This window comes from Grammomys surdaster, unplaced genomic scaffold (assembly GCF_004785775.1).
Source record: "Grammomys surdaster isolate TR1022 unplaced genomic scaffold, NIH_TR_1.0 234, whole genome shotgun sequence".
Lineage (NCBI taxonomy): Eukaryota > Metazoa > Chordata > Mammalia > Rodentia > Muridae > Grammomys > Grammomys surdaster.
The window spans coordinates 353,593-366,466 of NW_021604679.1; the positions used below are offsets into that span (position 1 = coordinate 353,593).

Sequence of the window (12,874 nt, forward strand, 5' to 3'; positions counted from 1 at the left end):
TATGTACAGAGGCTGGTAACCATGTGTTGGGAATGCTGATGAGGGATTATGCTATGTCTATAGAGGCTGTCCATTCAAGAGCTATCTACACTTTTTCAATTTTGTCATGAACCTAAAATTATTTTTGAACAAGAAGACATATGTTTGAGATTTTAATTAAATCACTTTACATTTCTCTTTCCTCTCTCCAAACAATAAAGATTTTCAAGAGGAAAAAGTACAGTTTAATAGGAGTGATCTCTTTGAAAGTCAGACAATCAGTAATAGATGATGACTTTACAAAAATATAACTTACCTAGATGGAACTTCTCTTGATGCTTTAACCTTGCGAACCGGGATTTGAAATGTTCTTCACAATAGGTACATTTAAAAGGTTTATCTTGTGAATGTAGAATCATGTGTTCTTCCAAGTGTGGTCTTCGAGTAAAAGATTTCTTACAAATCTAAATGAAAGTGCATACAAAATATAACAACCTTAGTTTAAGCCTGAATTAAAATACAAAGCTCATAACAAGGATACAACGTTTAAGTTCAAGAGAAATATCTTCCAACAAAAATCTTACCAAAAGATAATCAATTTTCTACTGTGCAAGGAAAGGGGAAAATAAGAAACACTAGAATTACAGACTCGAATTATGTTAAATTAACCCTAAAGACAAATGAATTTCACCTTATTCTATATTTAACATGGCTGTAAAATACTCTTAGTATTTTAATTCTAGATAGCAAATTCTTTTCAAAAAAAGATTTACTTATACATGTAAGTGTTTTACATGCATGATGCATGTATGTATGTGTACCACATGCATGCCTGGTGCCCACGGAGGACAGAAGAGAACATTGGATCCAATGGAACTGGTTTATGATGACTGTGAGATGCCATGCAGGTGGCAACAAAATCTGGGTCATTTGCAGGAGCAGTCAGTCCTCTTTGAATTGCTGAGCCACCTCTCTAGACCCTGAACATCAATTTTTTTAATCTACAAAATAAAGCCAAATTTTATTTCAGGAATTTATGTCAGGAATAAAATGATTTTTACTATTATTATCATGTTATTTAATTAGAATTAAAATTAAATCACAGAAAATCCCTCAATGTTTATCTTGAAGTTTTCAGCAATAAGAAAAGATGGTATGTAAAAATGTGATATATGCTAGGATTGAAACAGAATGAAGCTCTTACGGCAATAGGTAGCAGGACCAACCAGGCACAATCCCAAGATTATTTTATTTAAAGCTCAAAAACTCAAAAACAGAGCATACATAACTATCATATCATCTTTTTTAGAGTTGAGGACGATAAAACCTCATAAGGTGAAGATAGAAATTAACCTCAATTTCTTAAAACCACAATCAGAACCAGGAATGATTCTAAAAGGGTCCTACATACACAAGTTAGTTTTTGGAATAAAATAACAAGCAATAATAAATACGAAAATATATGCAACTAAATAATGAAAAAATCCTTATAAGTGAGACAAAATAAACACAAATATTTTGCTACTATTCCCACAGAGAAATACAGCTGAACTGCTTTCCCCCAACTCTTCTAGAACTGACTGGTTTAACCAATAGTGTTGAGGGGAAATTATGATCTTGGACCACAAAGGCCTTGACTATGCTTCATGGCTCCATCTTGATCCCCCACCCTCAACCCCAGTCTCCTGCCCCTGCCTCTTCCCTCCCTTCCCCTACCTCTCCCTCTCTCTGAACCTATGCTATGCTAGAAGTGTATAGAAATCCCAAGCAGCTTCGCAGAAAACAGAAAGAAGGGAGTCTTTTAGTCACTGACTTATCCTTACTATGGCAGCAATATGAGTAAGTCACTGTGTAAGTGCCTCAAAACCAGACAAGATGGTCCAGCAATTGATAACTGAGTTCCTTTGACTGACATCACACAGAACCAAAGAAATATCAAGTGAAACCTTGACCCTACTTTGAATTCTGAACCCACAAAAAGGTGAAAAACAGAAAAAATAGCAGTTTAAGGACGCTTCAACTTCAACATGGTTGATTATACAGCAACAGACAACCAGGAATGGAGAGTTAACTTTAATACTTTATATTCTGCTACAGTAATATTAGAGATTGTCGTGCATAGCTATTAATACAAAGCATAGTAATTTTGCTAATTTTATGTCAGGGGCAGATCAGGGAAAACTACCAACCAAAATAGAATCTCCACTTTTGAAGTCTAAGAAAACTAACACATTACAGGCTAAATTTAAAAAACAAATTCAATTAACTTTACTTAATAGATTCTAAAAGTGAGAGAACTTCCATTACTTTAAAACTCAATTACTCTGATTTTCTAATAGAAATTACAAATTCTTACATCACATTTCCAACTTTCACTCTTAGTCTTCTTGATAGAAATAAATTCTTGTGCATTTTCAGGATGAAATCTATCAAAAAAAAAAACATTGAGAAAATATGTTAAATAAGTCTATACTCCACATGCATCTGTCAACAGTGATTTCAAGATCAGACATCATCCCAGTGTGGCACACACCTCACACTCAGGAAGCTGAGGCGGGAGTATCTAGTACTGGTGGCTAGCCTGTACTACAAGCCAAACCTCTGCTTCAAAATACAAAGAACTAGGTATGATTTGTTTACTTTTGGGTTTATAAATACAGGAGTCTCACTCTATAACCCAAACTGGTCTTAGGCTTACAGAAATCCACCTGCCTCAGCCTCACATGTGCTGGAATTAAAACAATCAGCAACCTTACCCACCTTAAGATACTGAGTCTTCTTATGAACACAGGTACATGTAGTAAGAATACTGGTCCCACAATTTTAATAAATTTATACATATATATAAGTTACGCAGAATTAAGAAGAGTATATTTAAATATACTTTTAAACAAAATCCACGTGTTTTCAGTTTTTTTAATTTTTAGACTTAATATTCAACATTGTCTTAAATAGAGTCACAAACATTTCTGCCCTAAAAGTGAATATGGGAAAAAATTTTAAAGCCTGAATTTCTGAAGGCATACTTGTCAAAACTGGATTTTTTTTAAAAAAAAAAAAGGATAATCACAATGCAACTTAAACTGTACATTGCCAGCCATATGCTTGTTGCACTGCCAAAAGGCTTCATCAACAGGGAAAAAAAAGAATGAACAAACTGCCATTTGCTCTTGTTTCATTTTCACTTGTGTTACATTAGAAGGCACAATGATGATTCCAGAAGCAGGATACTTGCCTCTTGACGTGCTTAGCAAGTGTCTTCTTGCTTGCGTGCAGCTTATTACAGTAAGGGCACTTGTGCTCCTTCTTATGAAACTCTACTTCGTTACTGTGCTTCTTTCTGTGAACAGTTAAGTTAGACTTTGTCGAATAACGCTGGTGACAAATATCACACTCAAAAGGCTTCTCACCTGTGTGCACACGGGTGTGGCTCTCATATTTCCCTACAATGGAGAAGAAAATTGAGTTCAACATATCTGCTGTGCTTTGACTGAAATGTCACAGTACAATGAAAAGGCATGGTTTAATAAACTTAGTATATATACCCAAATTCACATATGAAACTAAAAAGAAAATTACTTACCTGAATTTCTAACTAAATAAACCTCAAAGACTCAGCACTTTGAGCTTAGTGTTTGAAGTATATTTTTCCTCAAATGTTTAAGTTGTTAAAAAAAAACAAAAACAAAAAATTACTCATTCAGGTATTTTTAAAATCTTAATGGCTGAAATTTTTCTGAAAAAAGTGCTGACAAATTCTAAATTTTCAATGTATTTTCAAATATAAAACTAACTTTTACCAAATATCTGCTCATCATTTCACGTTAACTTATCCACAATTATTTTTCCTATGAAGATCCACAAACTCAGTGTTCAGGATTGGTAGATCTTATTCAAATATCATAAAGCAGAAAAACAATGCTTATTTATTTTATTCTTTTTCACAAAAGACATTCTAGAAAGAATGCTACAAATGCAAAATAATTAACAATTAATAGTATGACCTATTTATATACAAATTCCTTAAGAAACAAAAATAAATAATGACTGTGTGCTTAATACTGAAATGCTAAATCCAACACATACAGGTAAAATCTGAGCAAGTAAAAATTGAACAGACATAAAAGGCACCCAGAGTCCCAGAGTCCCCCCATGTGAAATGCATGCCTAAGATCTCCATCTACTCAGACTCTATCATACAGATATTTCTAATAAAATGACCAAGAAATTGTAACACAGACTGCTCGACAAGAAAAGGACAGCAAAAGAAAAACAAATAGATCAATATATGGCCTTAACTTATTTACATTCTTACTTAGCATAAAACTCTTTACATCACTAGAGGCAAAAGCACCACAGGTGATCACCATAGATAGCAGAATGTGTGACGTGGAACAAATAACTTCTCTGCTTCAAATCTTCCTTATCCAAACAAAATATATGTATGAAATTGTCTGCAGAATGATCTCTATCCTCTTGTACATACATGTATCCAGAAAGCTGTAATTGGGCACCTCCTCGGTTAGCTACGTTCTAGTTAAGCTAAAAATTTAGCCTCTCAGTACACGAGTTAGTAGCACTTTATGGAACTGTATCTGATAAGTGAATTAATATATACATGTTCCTTAAAACATTCTAATCTCTGCCGGGCGGTGGTGGTGCACGCCTTTAATCCCAGCACTTGGGAGGCAGAGGCAGGCAGATTTCTGAGTTCGAGGTCAGCCTGGTCTACAGAGTGAGTTCCAGGACAGCCCGGGATATACAGAGAAACCCTGTCTCGAAAAACCAAAAAAAATAAAATAAAAATAAATAAAACATTCTAGTACCTAGTAAACACTAATAAATGTCATCCATTATTATTATTAGCCTCCTCAGTACAGGATTAGAAAATAATTTATCAACTTCCAAATGCATAAATCTAATTTTTTGGTCCCAAATGTAACACAAAGAGTAACCTAAAAATATGAGGTGTAAGAAAAAATGTGCAGCAGCTGTTTACTTTCTATAAACATTATTACAGCTGTAAAGATCTTATACTAGTAATTAGTAGCATTTTTATTACATTAAAATCTTTAAGATATGTTTTGAATATTAAAACCATTAAATAGCAACAGTTAAACTCACAATTTTAATTGACTACTTAAGAATTGATTATTCACTTTCTTAGACCATTATAAAGATTAAACTTAAATAGCTCAAAGTAGACCAAAAAAGAAAACAAAGTTTTCTCAAAGTTTGCTCAAAGAAACAAGTTTAAATTTAAATAGCTCAAAGTAGACAAACACAACAGAGCGTGCGTGCGTGAGAGAGAGAGAGAGAGAGAGAGAGAGAGAGAGAGAGAGAGAGAGAATGTGAAGGTGCTTGCTTGCTCATGTGTATACACACCAAGACCTGAGTAAAGCACGGAGTGTCTTCTTCATGGCTCTCCTCTTTGTTGTCTTGAGATAAGGTTCTCAATGAACAACAAATGTGCCTTTTACTAATCCGCTGGCCAGCCAATTGTTGGCCTCCACCTGTCTCTGTCACTCAATTCTGGACTTACAGGCGCACACTGCTATTCCCAATGTCTTCGTATGTGGGGCTCAATCGAAGGCCTCTGGTCTTCATATTTGCAGTCTTTTCCACATCCCCCAAAGCTAATAATTTTTTTAAAAAATTTGGAAATGTAGTAAATTGTGATTTTTTTTCTAATTTGTAAGATTTTTATAATAAAATTTAAATAATCTATAAAAGAGGAAAAAATAAAATAAACGTAATGATGTCAAGAGACCAAGAAAAATTCTTATAACATTAAGAATCATAGAAATGAAAAACTTAAGTTACAAACTCAAGGTTTATGCACATCCATACTGCAGAGCCTATTGTATCCATGGATTTAAAATGCTGAGCAAGAACAACAGACACGCCTGAAGGAAAGCCTGCCTCAGAATATCCAAGAGGGTCTCCAGAGATTAATGAAAAAACAAAAGAAAAACAAAAAAGAAAAATGTAAGCCCCCAATAAACCTCATGTTTAAAGAAACTGGCAAAGTGTGAGGTGTGAAAAGGACACTCCTCAGTAGAAGCAACTTATATTCACAATCTATATTCATTTCTTCACTTCTGTGTGGTAGACATTACAATAACAATATATAGTCAGAACATTCTCTTCACATTTATCAGTCTCTATTTAAAAACCAGAAAACATCTTACAGTAAAAAACTGCATACAGTAGTCTTCTGAACTAGATCTCAGTATAAACCATCTCAAAGTAGTAGTAAATCAAAGATGTTTTCACATGAATAAATTTGTCTTGATGTGTTTAAGTTTATCCCACATGTCTCAGCAAAAATTATTTTTCAAATCTTATATGCAGTTTTTGTAAAGTATCACTAAATTAGCCTGAAGATATTTCTAACCTGATATCACTACTCTCAATTACATCTATTCATACAGCATACCCTAAAGAGTACAGAAACAAAATACTTAGTTGTAGAGAATTACAGCAGTGTTACAATTAGGTAAGAACCAAGCAGAACCTCCATCTAAATAGACCAAATGAACTCATGTTTAAAAAAGAGGTAGAGGGGACACAAAACATTTTTGTCTCTAGAGAAGATTGTGATTTACTCCAAACAAAGATTTTAGCTCTCTACAGGAAACAAAAAATATAAATTATCCAAATTTCTCTCTTACCCCATCTGTCATCTCTCTAGTTTGCTTTTTACCCAGTAGGTTTTTGGTACCAGGGGCAGCAAGGTCAAAGGACTTATATTTACATGAGAATTGGATGAGGAATGGACAGCTGGTAGCCTATGGAAAGACATAACTAGATCTGGAGTGCTACTTGCAGCACCAGAAAGAATAAAGAGCCAAGCAATGGAATCAAATCTCTGGGTTAGGTATTGTGCAGCTCATAGTTCCAGCAGAATCTCAGTGCTTATCCCTTGCTCTCATAAACATACTTTACTGCTGTAAAGTTAGGAGATGATAAAGAACCCTTACTGGGTCCACACAAGCCAATGTAAATCCAGGTAGCATCCTTCAAACTTATTAAGTAAGAGTTTACTGGCAAATGTTAGAATATGCAAATCACACTGAGTCAGTCTCGATTTAGACTAGCAAAACAATAATCAAAAATCTAAGACAGATAACTGTAAAATCCTGTAAAAGATATGAGCATGGTATAGAAACGACTGGGGAACAGCCAATAAAAGTTTTGAGATTAGGCAGACAAGACATTCCAAGTGTATTTTCTGTGTACTATTTCTATTCTAGCTGTGGCCAGGTGCTCCACTGACAAACACTGTGCTACCCTTACCCCACTCATTGTCTTTCTCTCTTTTTTAAGCTTCCCATCCCCTGCAGTTCATCAGATAAAAGGTAAATCCCTCTGGAAAGCATTTAAGCCATTCCCAAGCTGGCTTTCCTTGACTACTCTCAGTACCTGTCATTTTTTTTCTATGCCTCTTCACTTATCTGAAAGACACTCAAACCTTAGCAATTTCTAGAACATACAATGCCTTCACACATGGATTCTTCTACCTTGTAGATGCCACCTTATTCTGTATGTTTAAGGGTCAATCCTACTAGTTCTGTGAAGCTACTCATCGTTTCCCTGATCCTCTCTGTATTTATCCTGATAAAATTAACATTATTGTATTAGGATAGCTTTTTACATGAACTCAGATACTTGAGAACAGAATATATCATTTCATATCTATTTAACAGTGCTTTCAGGCATGCAATGTTAAATTAATGATTACTAAGGACAGCTAACATTCTTTGTAGTATTTAAGTGATTTCCCAGAACCATCCATTTAATTCACAACACTCAGACTGTTAACAGCACACCATCTCATTTCACTAATGAGAAGGAAAACCCCATACAGGTTAAACAACTCATGCAAGGTCTAGATTTTAAAACCCAGCAATGTGACCCTATAAAATCTCAAGTTTTTCAATCAGCATGAAGATCTAAACAAGTACTAGACCGACAGACAGAGATATGCTTATGTAATGGCCATAAGGAAGAACGAGTGAATAAAGCCCCAGTGTGGTCAAGCAACAGAAGGGCAAGAAGTGGAACATAAAATTCATTCTGAAAACTAAGCTGGAAATAACCCTAGATTGTAACCTACTGATTCTAATAATAGAGGGAATTAATTTGGGAAAAAACATTTCCAAGCTTCTTGGTTTATTAAGCTTCAAGCATAGGTAGTATTTCTTGAATTCATGTGCACAAAACTCAAGTTTCCTGGGGACATTAAAAGGGCATTCATAAGCTAACTTGTTTATAAAGTGACTTGAGGAAAAGCTAGGTTTTCAAAAATTAACTATATTTCTAGTATTATTAAAGAACTGCATTAAAACAGACTGTGTTATAGGCTTCCAAACTTACTGGAGCTCAAAGCCTTTTCTCAACAAAGTACCTCACACGCTGACTGTTCAAGGGAACAGTCTGAGACCCATGTGCTACACCTTCAGTGCCTGTAGTGAACTGACCCTTGCTCATTGATTTCCAAGTCAAATCAGGCTAATTAAAGTTTGTACATACCATAAGCAGGGAGGACAAAGTCTAAGATGTATAGGAAAGATAAATGTTCCAAGATAAAATGTTCCCAGGTACCTCAGCCCCAAAAGGCTGCTCTCTGTGTATATCCTCATACTGATAGGACTACAGAGACATTTGCTACCAGGATTGACAAGTTTCTTGTGCACATACACTCTTCCCATTGACTAAGTTATTCAGAAGTTGTTTCATTTCTGTGTATGAAGAGGTAAAATTATTAATAATCATTAAATTGGATTCCGAAAAGTATCCTTAGTATACATTCAAAAGGCATTATAAAAGCAAAAAAAAAATAAAAAATTCACTGTAAAGTTTGTCTATATCTACTTTGATAGCAAATGATTACAAATATCTTATAAAACAAATTTTAACCTATGCAAATAGCATACATAACCAGTACAAGACAGTCATATATCAAACTGCATGATATCTTTTACAAGATCAGATTACCTAGAGTTGTTCTAATCATTTTATGTGCAGAATGTACTTAACAATATCATAATCACTGTACATGTAACTCAAAACTACTAGCACTTCTAAAATTAAAAACGTATATAAGTCAAAGCTATATAGAATAACTGCTGATATTCTGGAGTCTTTCTCCCAAATACAGAACCTGTATGTACTCTGTTAAGACATAATGAAGAAAACACAAAAGGGTAAATACCAAATTATTTCTGACTCACAACAAATTTAAAATAACACGGTAAACTATGTGCTGAAAATCAGAGCATGTTCCCTACTTCAGAACTCTTCTTAAACGTTTCTTTCAAAGTTTAGTTTTTAATGATTACCACTGGGGAGGTGGGGAGGATGGGGTCACAAAGGATAAATGACTAGAGCTGGGAAACCGGCTTGCCTTACCTATCCGGTCAAATGTCTTATCACATTTGGGACACTGCAGGATTTTCTTATTGCTGTTCTGAATGATTACAGGAGCTAGCCCTTCGTGGATGCTTCCTGCAGAGTCGCCAGCCTCCGGTTCCTCTTCTGCATCATTATCTTTGTCACTCTGCTCAGTGTCAGACTCCTCATCGGACACTTCCTCCTCCAGCTCTTCGTCTTCTGCATTATATTCACTTCCAGGATCCTCAGAATCATTTCTATCAGACCTCTCCTTATCAAAACTCTCTTGATGAAAATTGTCTGACCCATCCCCACTTTCCGGTTCATCGTCACTGGTGTCCTCAAACTTAACAGGACACTTCCGATTCCTCTTTGACCTCCGGGTAGAAAAACTTCGTTCCAGCATTTTTAACCCATGTTTTTTTCCCAGTAGCAGGGACCTGTGAGTTTTAGCTAAATGATTCTCTAAGGACTTTTTATAGCAGAAATGCCTACTACAAAATTTGCACTGATGATTATTTGATAGTCTTCCAGTTAATTCATTGAGTGTTTCTTCTGGTGATGACTTTTCAGTTAGTTCTGCCTGAAACGTGGCAACATTTTCATTATTCAGCAGCTTGACTGCGTCTATAATGTCCAAAAATTTTGCAGCCTCTAAAACAAGAGGTATTTCGTATTTGTACACAAAAAACTCTGACGTATAGAGAAACTCAAGCAAATGCTGAAAAACTGAATGTGTTACGTGATCCAGGGTAACAACATCAGTGCTTGGATTTTTGCTCAAACACGCATGAAAATAACTACTACCAACAGCAACTACTACTTTATGCGCACTAAATTCTTTTCCTTCTACTATGATCAGTAAATCACAGAAAGATGGCTGCTTCTGTCTATCATCGTTCAAATACTTCAGCAAATTCTTATTATACTGCAAAGAACTCAAAAGCTTTCTCTGATCTGGAGAGGAAGGAAGTTCTTGGCAACACTGAAGAGCTTCAGGGGTTGGTCTTTCTGTAGACTGGGTATAGGTCACTTGGCCACACTCCACAGCAGCATTTTCTTCAGATGAATCTTTATGATAACCTAGATGGATCTTCTCATCAAGATTTGAAGTAACCTTTCTCCTTTTCTTCATTGCAGTACGGCAATTTTTGAACAAGAAACTTCATAAGTGACTTACGAGATTTATGAAACAAAACTAGATTGTCTTGAACAACAGCTTCTGAAGGGGTGTGCCCCACTGTTTCATGGTCTGCAAAACAGTGAGAATCATGTAAGAGCTCCACAGCATAGCAATCTTAAATAACCAAAGGTGTTGTCAACTAGTCTTTTCTACACTGTAACTAAATTACAAACTCGACATTGCATCCACTAGCTGCTAAGATTTTTAGGGCAGAGAACCAGGAAAGCTGGGTTTGGAAAAGGCAACCAACAAAAGAATAGTGTTAAGTGAAGGCACAGCACACCTTCTAGGCCTGATTCGCGAATAAGGTGGAAAGAACAGAACACAGAGAACACTATCCCGCCAAGGCTGCAAACCTTGCAGACTGGCCAGCCCGGACTGCAGTCGCGGTTTGGGTGCTGGGACCGTGACAATAAGGCCAGCCCGGCCACAAAAAGCAAGTCTCCATTAGCATGCTTTCCCCGGGCGAGCACGGCACGGCTCCTGAGAGACAGACCTTCCGAAATCCACTAGGCAGGGCGGCCCCAGGAGGGGCGCAGAGAGTGGGGTCAGCACGGGCGACGACCGCAGGAAGCGGAGTTTTCCCAGGCCCGGGTCGGCGGGGACCGAGCTCGCCCGTGACCCTTCCCTCCCAGGCTGTCCAGGCAAGCGCCCCACAGGCCCATTACCGGGAACCCCGGGCTCCCGCGCCGGCTCGGGGCCGCCCAGCTCCGATCCCCGCGCGCTCGCGCCCGCGCCCACCCACTTCCGGGTCCGGCCCCCCACCTCATCCACCTCAGCGGCGCTCCTTCCCCTCGCAGAGTCCCGCCGCCGCCGCTCGCCAGGCACGTCAGCCGCGCGCAGCCGCGCAGCCGCGCAGCCGCCCAGCCGCCGCGAGAGGCCCGCAAGCCGGGGCAGCCGCCCGAGCGCATGCGCGCGCTTCCGGCCTCGCGCATGCTCTGTGAGCTTTCATTGCTGCCCTGGGTGCCCTACCAAACTCCCAGGGCCGTTATACCGGCTTTTCATGGCGACTTAGGGGCCCTCGTTAATAGAACCAGAGAAACTTGGCTGAAGGAGGGGAAGCGAAAATAGCTGTGATGAGGAGTTAGGGGGAATTGGCGCTGTGACAACTGGTGTGTTTCCAGTTTGTCACCGAACAGCCACCTCTTCCGGAAGCCTGCCCCAGTCCACAGTGGCAAACACCTAAGTGTAGGCTGGAAGTAGTTATGAGGCTTCCCAGGACTTACAGATACAAATGTAAGCCCACGTAAAATTGTGGGGTTTGTTTTTATTAACTTACTATGAACAGAAGATGTGCATGTAAGTGTGGAGCTGAGAAAATGACAACCAAACCTCCAAGGGACTTAGCGCCTCAGAGCCCCTACCTAACGTGTTGCATCTCTGACAGAATGCCCAATGGACCAATATTGCCCGTCTGGCGATGAAGGTTCTAGAGCTTGTTTGTACAAACCTAAGAAAAACTTACACAAAGGCTGTGACCAAATGAAATAAACACCACTACTACCCTTCCCTTTTACCTGTAACTCTAGTCTCTTCATAACTCTGAATCTGAAAAGGTTACCCACACACACAGAAAATACCAGGCAGGATATACCCAGAAGGAGGAGAAGTGGGGAGAGAGGTTGCCTCAACTTTGTTTCTATTGCATGGATGGACGTTGCAGTGAGGGTGCTTTAAAGATGTCCTGAAAAGGCCTATTTGTAGATAGCTCTCTAGAAATGTGCTGCGCCCCATCCTATCAATTGGCCAAGACTGACATTAGCCAAATAGGCAGTTCTTCCCTCCGGTGTTTTCGCCGCAAAACAATGTAGAGTGAGGACTGGATCGTCAACTCTTGCCAAAATTTCAAGCCTATTTGGGCTTTCCCCGTGGATTTTACAGTCCGAAAAGCTGAAGACATGACAGCTCCTAGGAATGGTTAAAAAGAAAGTTTACTGTAGATATGAGAGAACAGCCAGAAGCATCTGGAAGGGTCTAGACCAAACTGGGCCATGGGAGGAAGAAAGAAGAGAGAAGAGAGGGGAGAGAGGGCAACTAAGAGAGGAGCTTAGGACCAAGAGACCATTAGCGGTCCAGGAGACCCAGAGGGGAGTAGAAGCCCCAGAATAAGAGGCCAAGAGATCCTGTACTCAATGGATTATATAGGTATCAGAGAAGCTGGGTGAAGGGAAAGGAAGCTCAGAGGTTGGAGAGATACAGAGTCTAGGTAGGTCAGTCTCAATGACTTTCTAATAGATACTTGAGATGCTTAGAATCGAGCAAGCAGCATCTGTTTTTATGTATTGAATAGGCAACCCAGCTATTTGCCCCTAATTA

At 38.3% G+C, this 12,874-nt stretch overlaps 1 protein-coding gene across 1 annotated transcript in view; it reads right to left on the reverse strand.

Annotated features, from left to right (window-relative positions):
• Zbtb41 (zinc finger and BTB domain containing 41) overlaps positions 1 to 11,384 on the reverse strand; it is a 26,406-nt gene extending 15,022 nt beyond the window's left edge. Inside the window, exons 1-5 of the mRNA XM_028773781.1 lie at positions 11,324 to 11,384; positions 9,394 to 10,627; positions 3,215 to 3,422; positions 2,336 to 2,405; positions 296 to 443 (exon numbers count right to left, since the gene is read on the reverse strand). Of these exons, the coding sequence (XP_028629614.1) occupies positions 296 to 443; positions 2,336 to 2,405; positions 3,215 to 3,422; positions 9,394 to 10,510 (1,543 nt within the window). The 5' untranslated portion in view covers positions 10,511 to 10,627; positions 11,324 to 11,384. The remainder of the gene's footprint in view (positions 1 to 295; positions 444 to 2,335; positions 2,406 to 3,214; positions 3,423 to 9,393; positions 10,628 to 11,323) is intronic.
• Between the last annotated feature and the right edge of the window lie 1,490 nt (positions 11,385 to 12,874).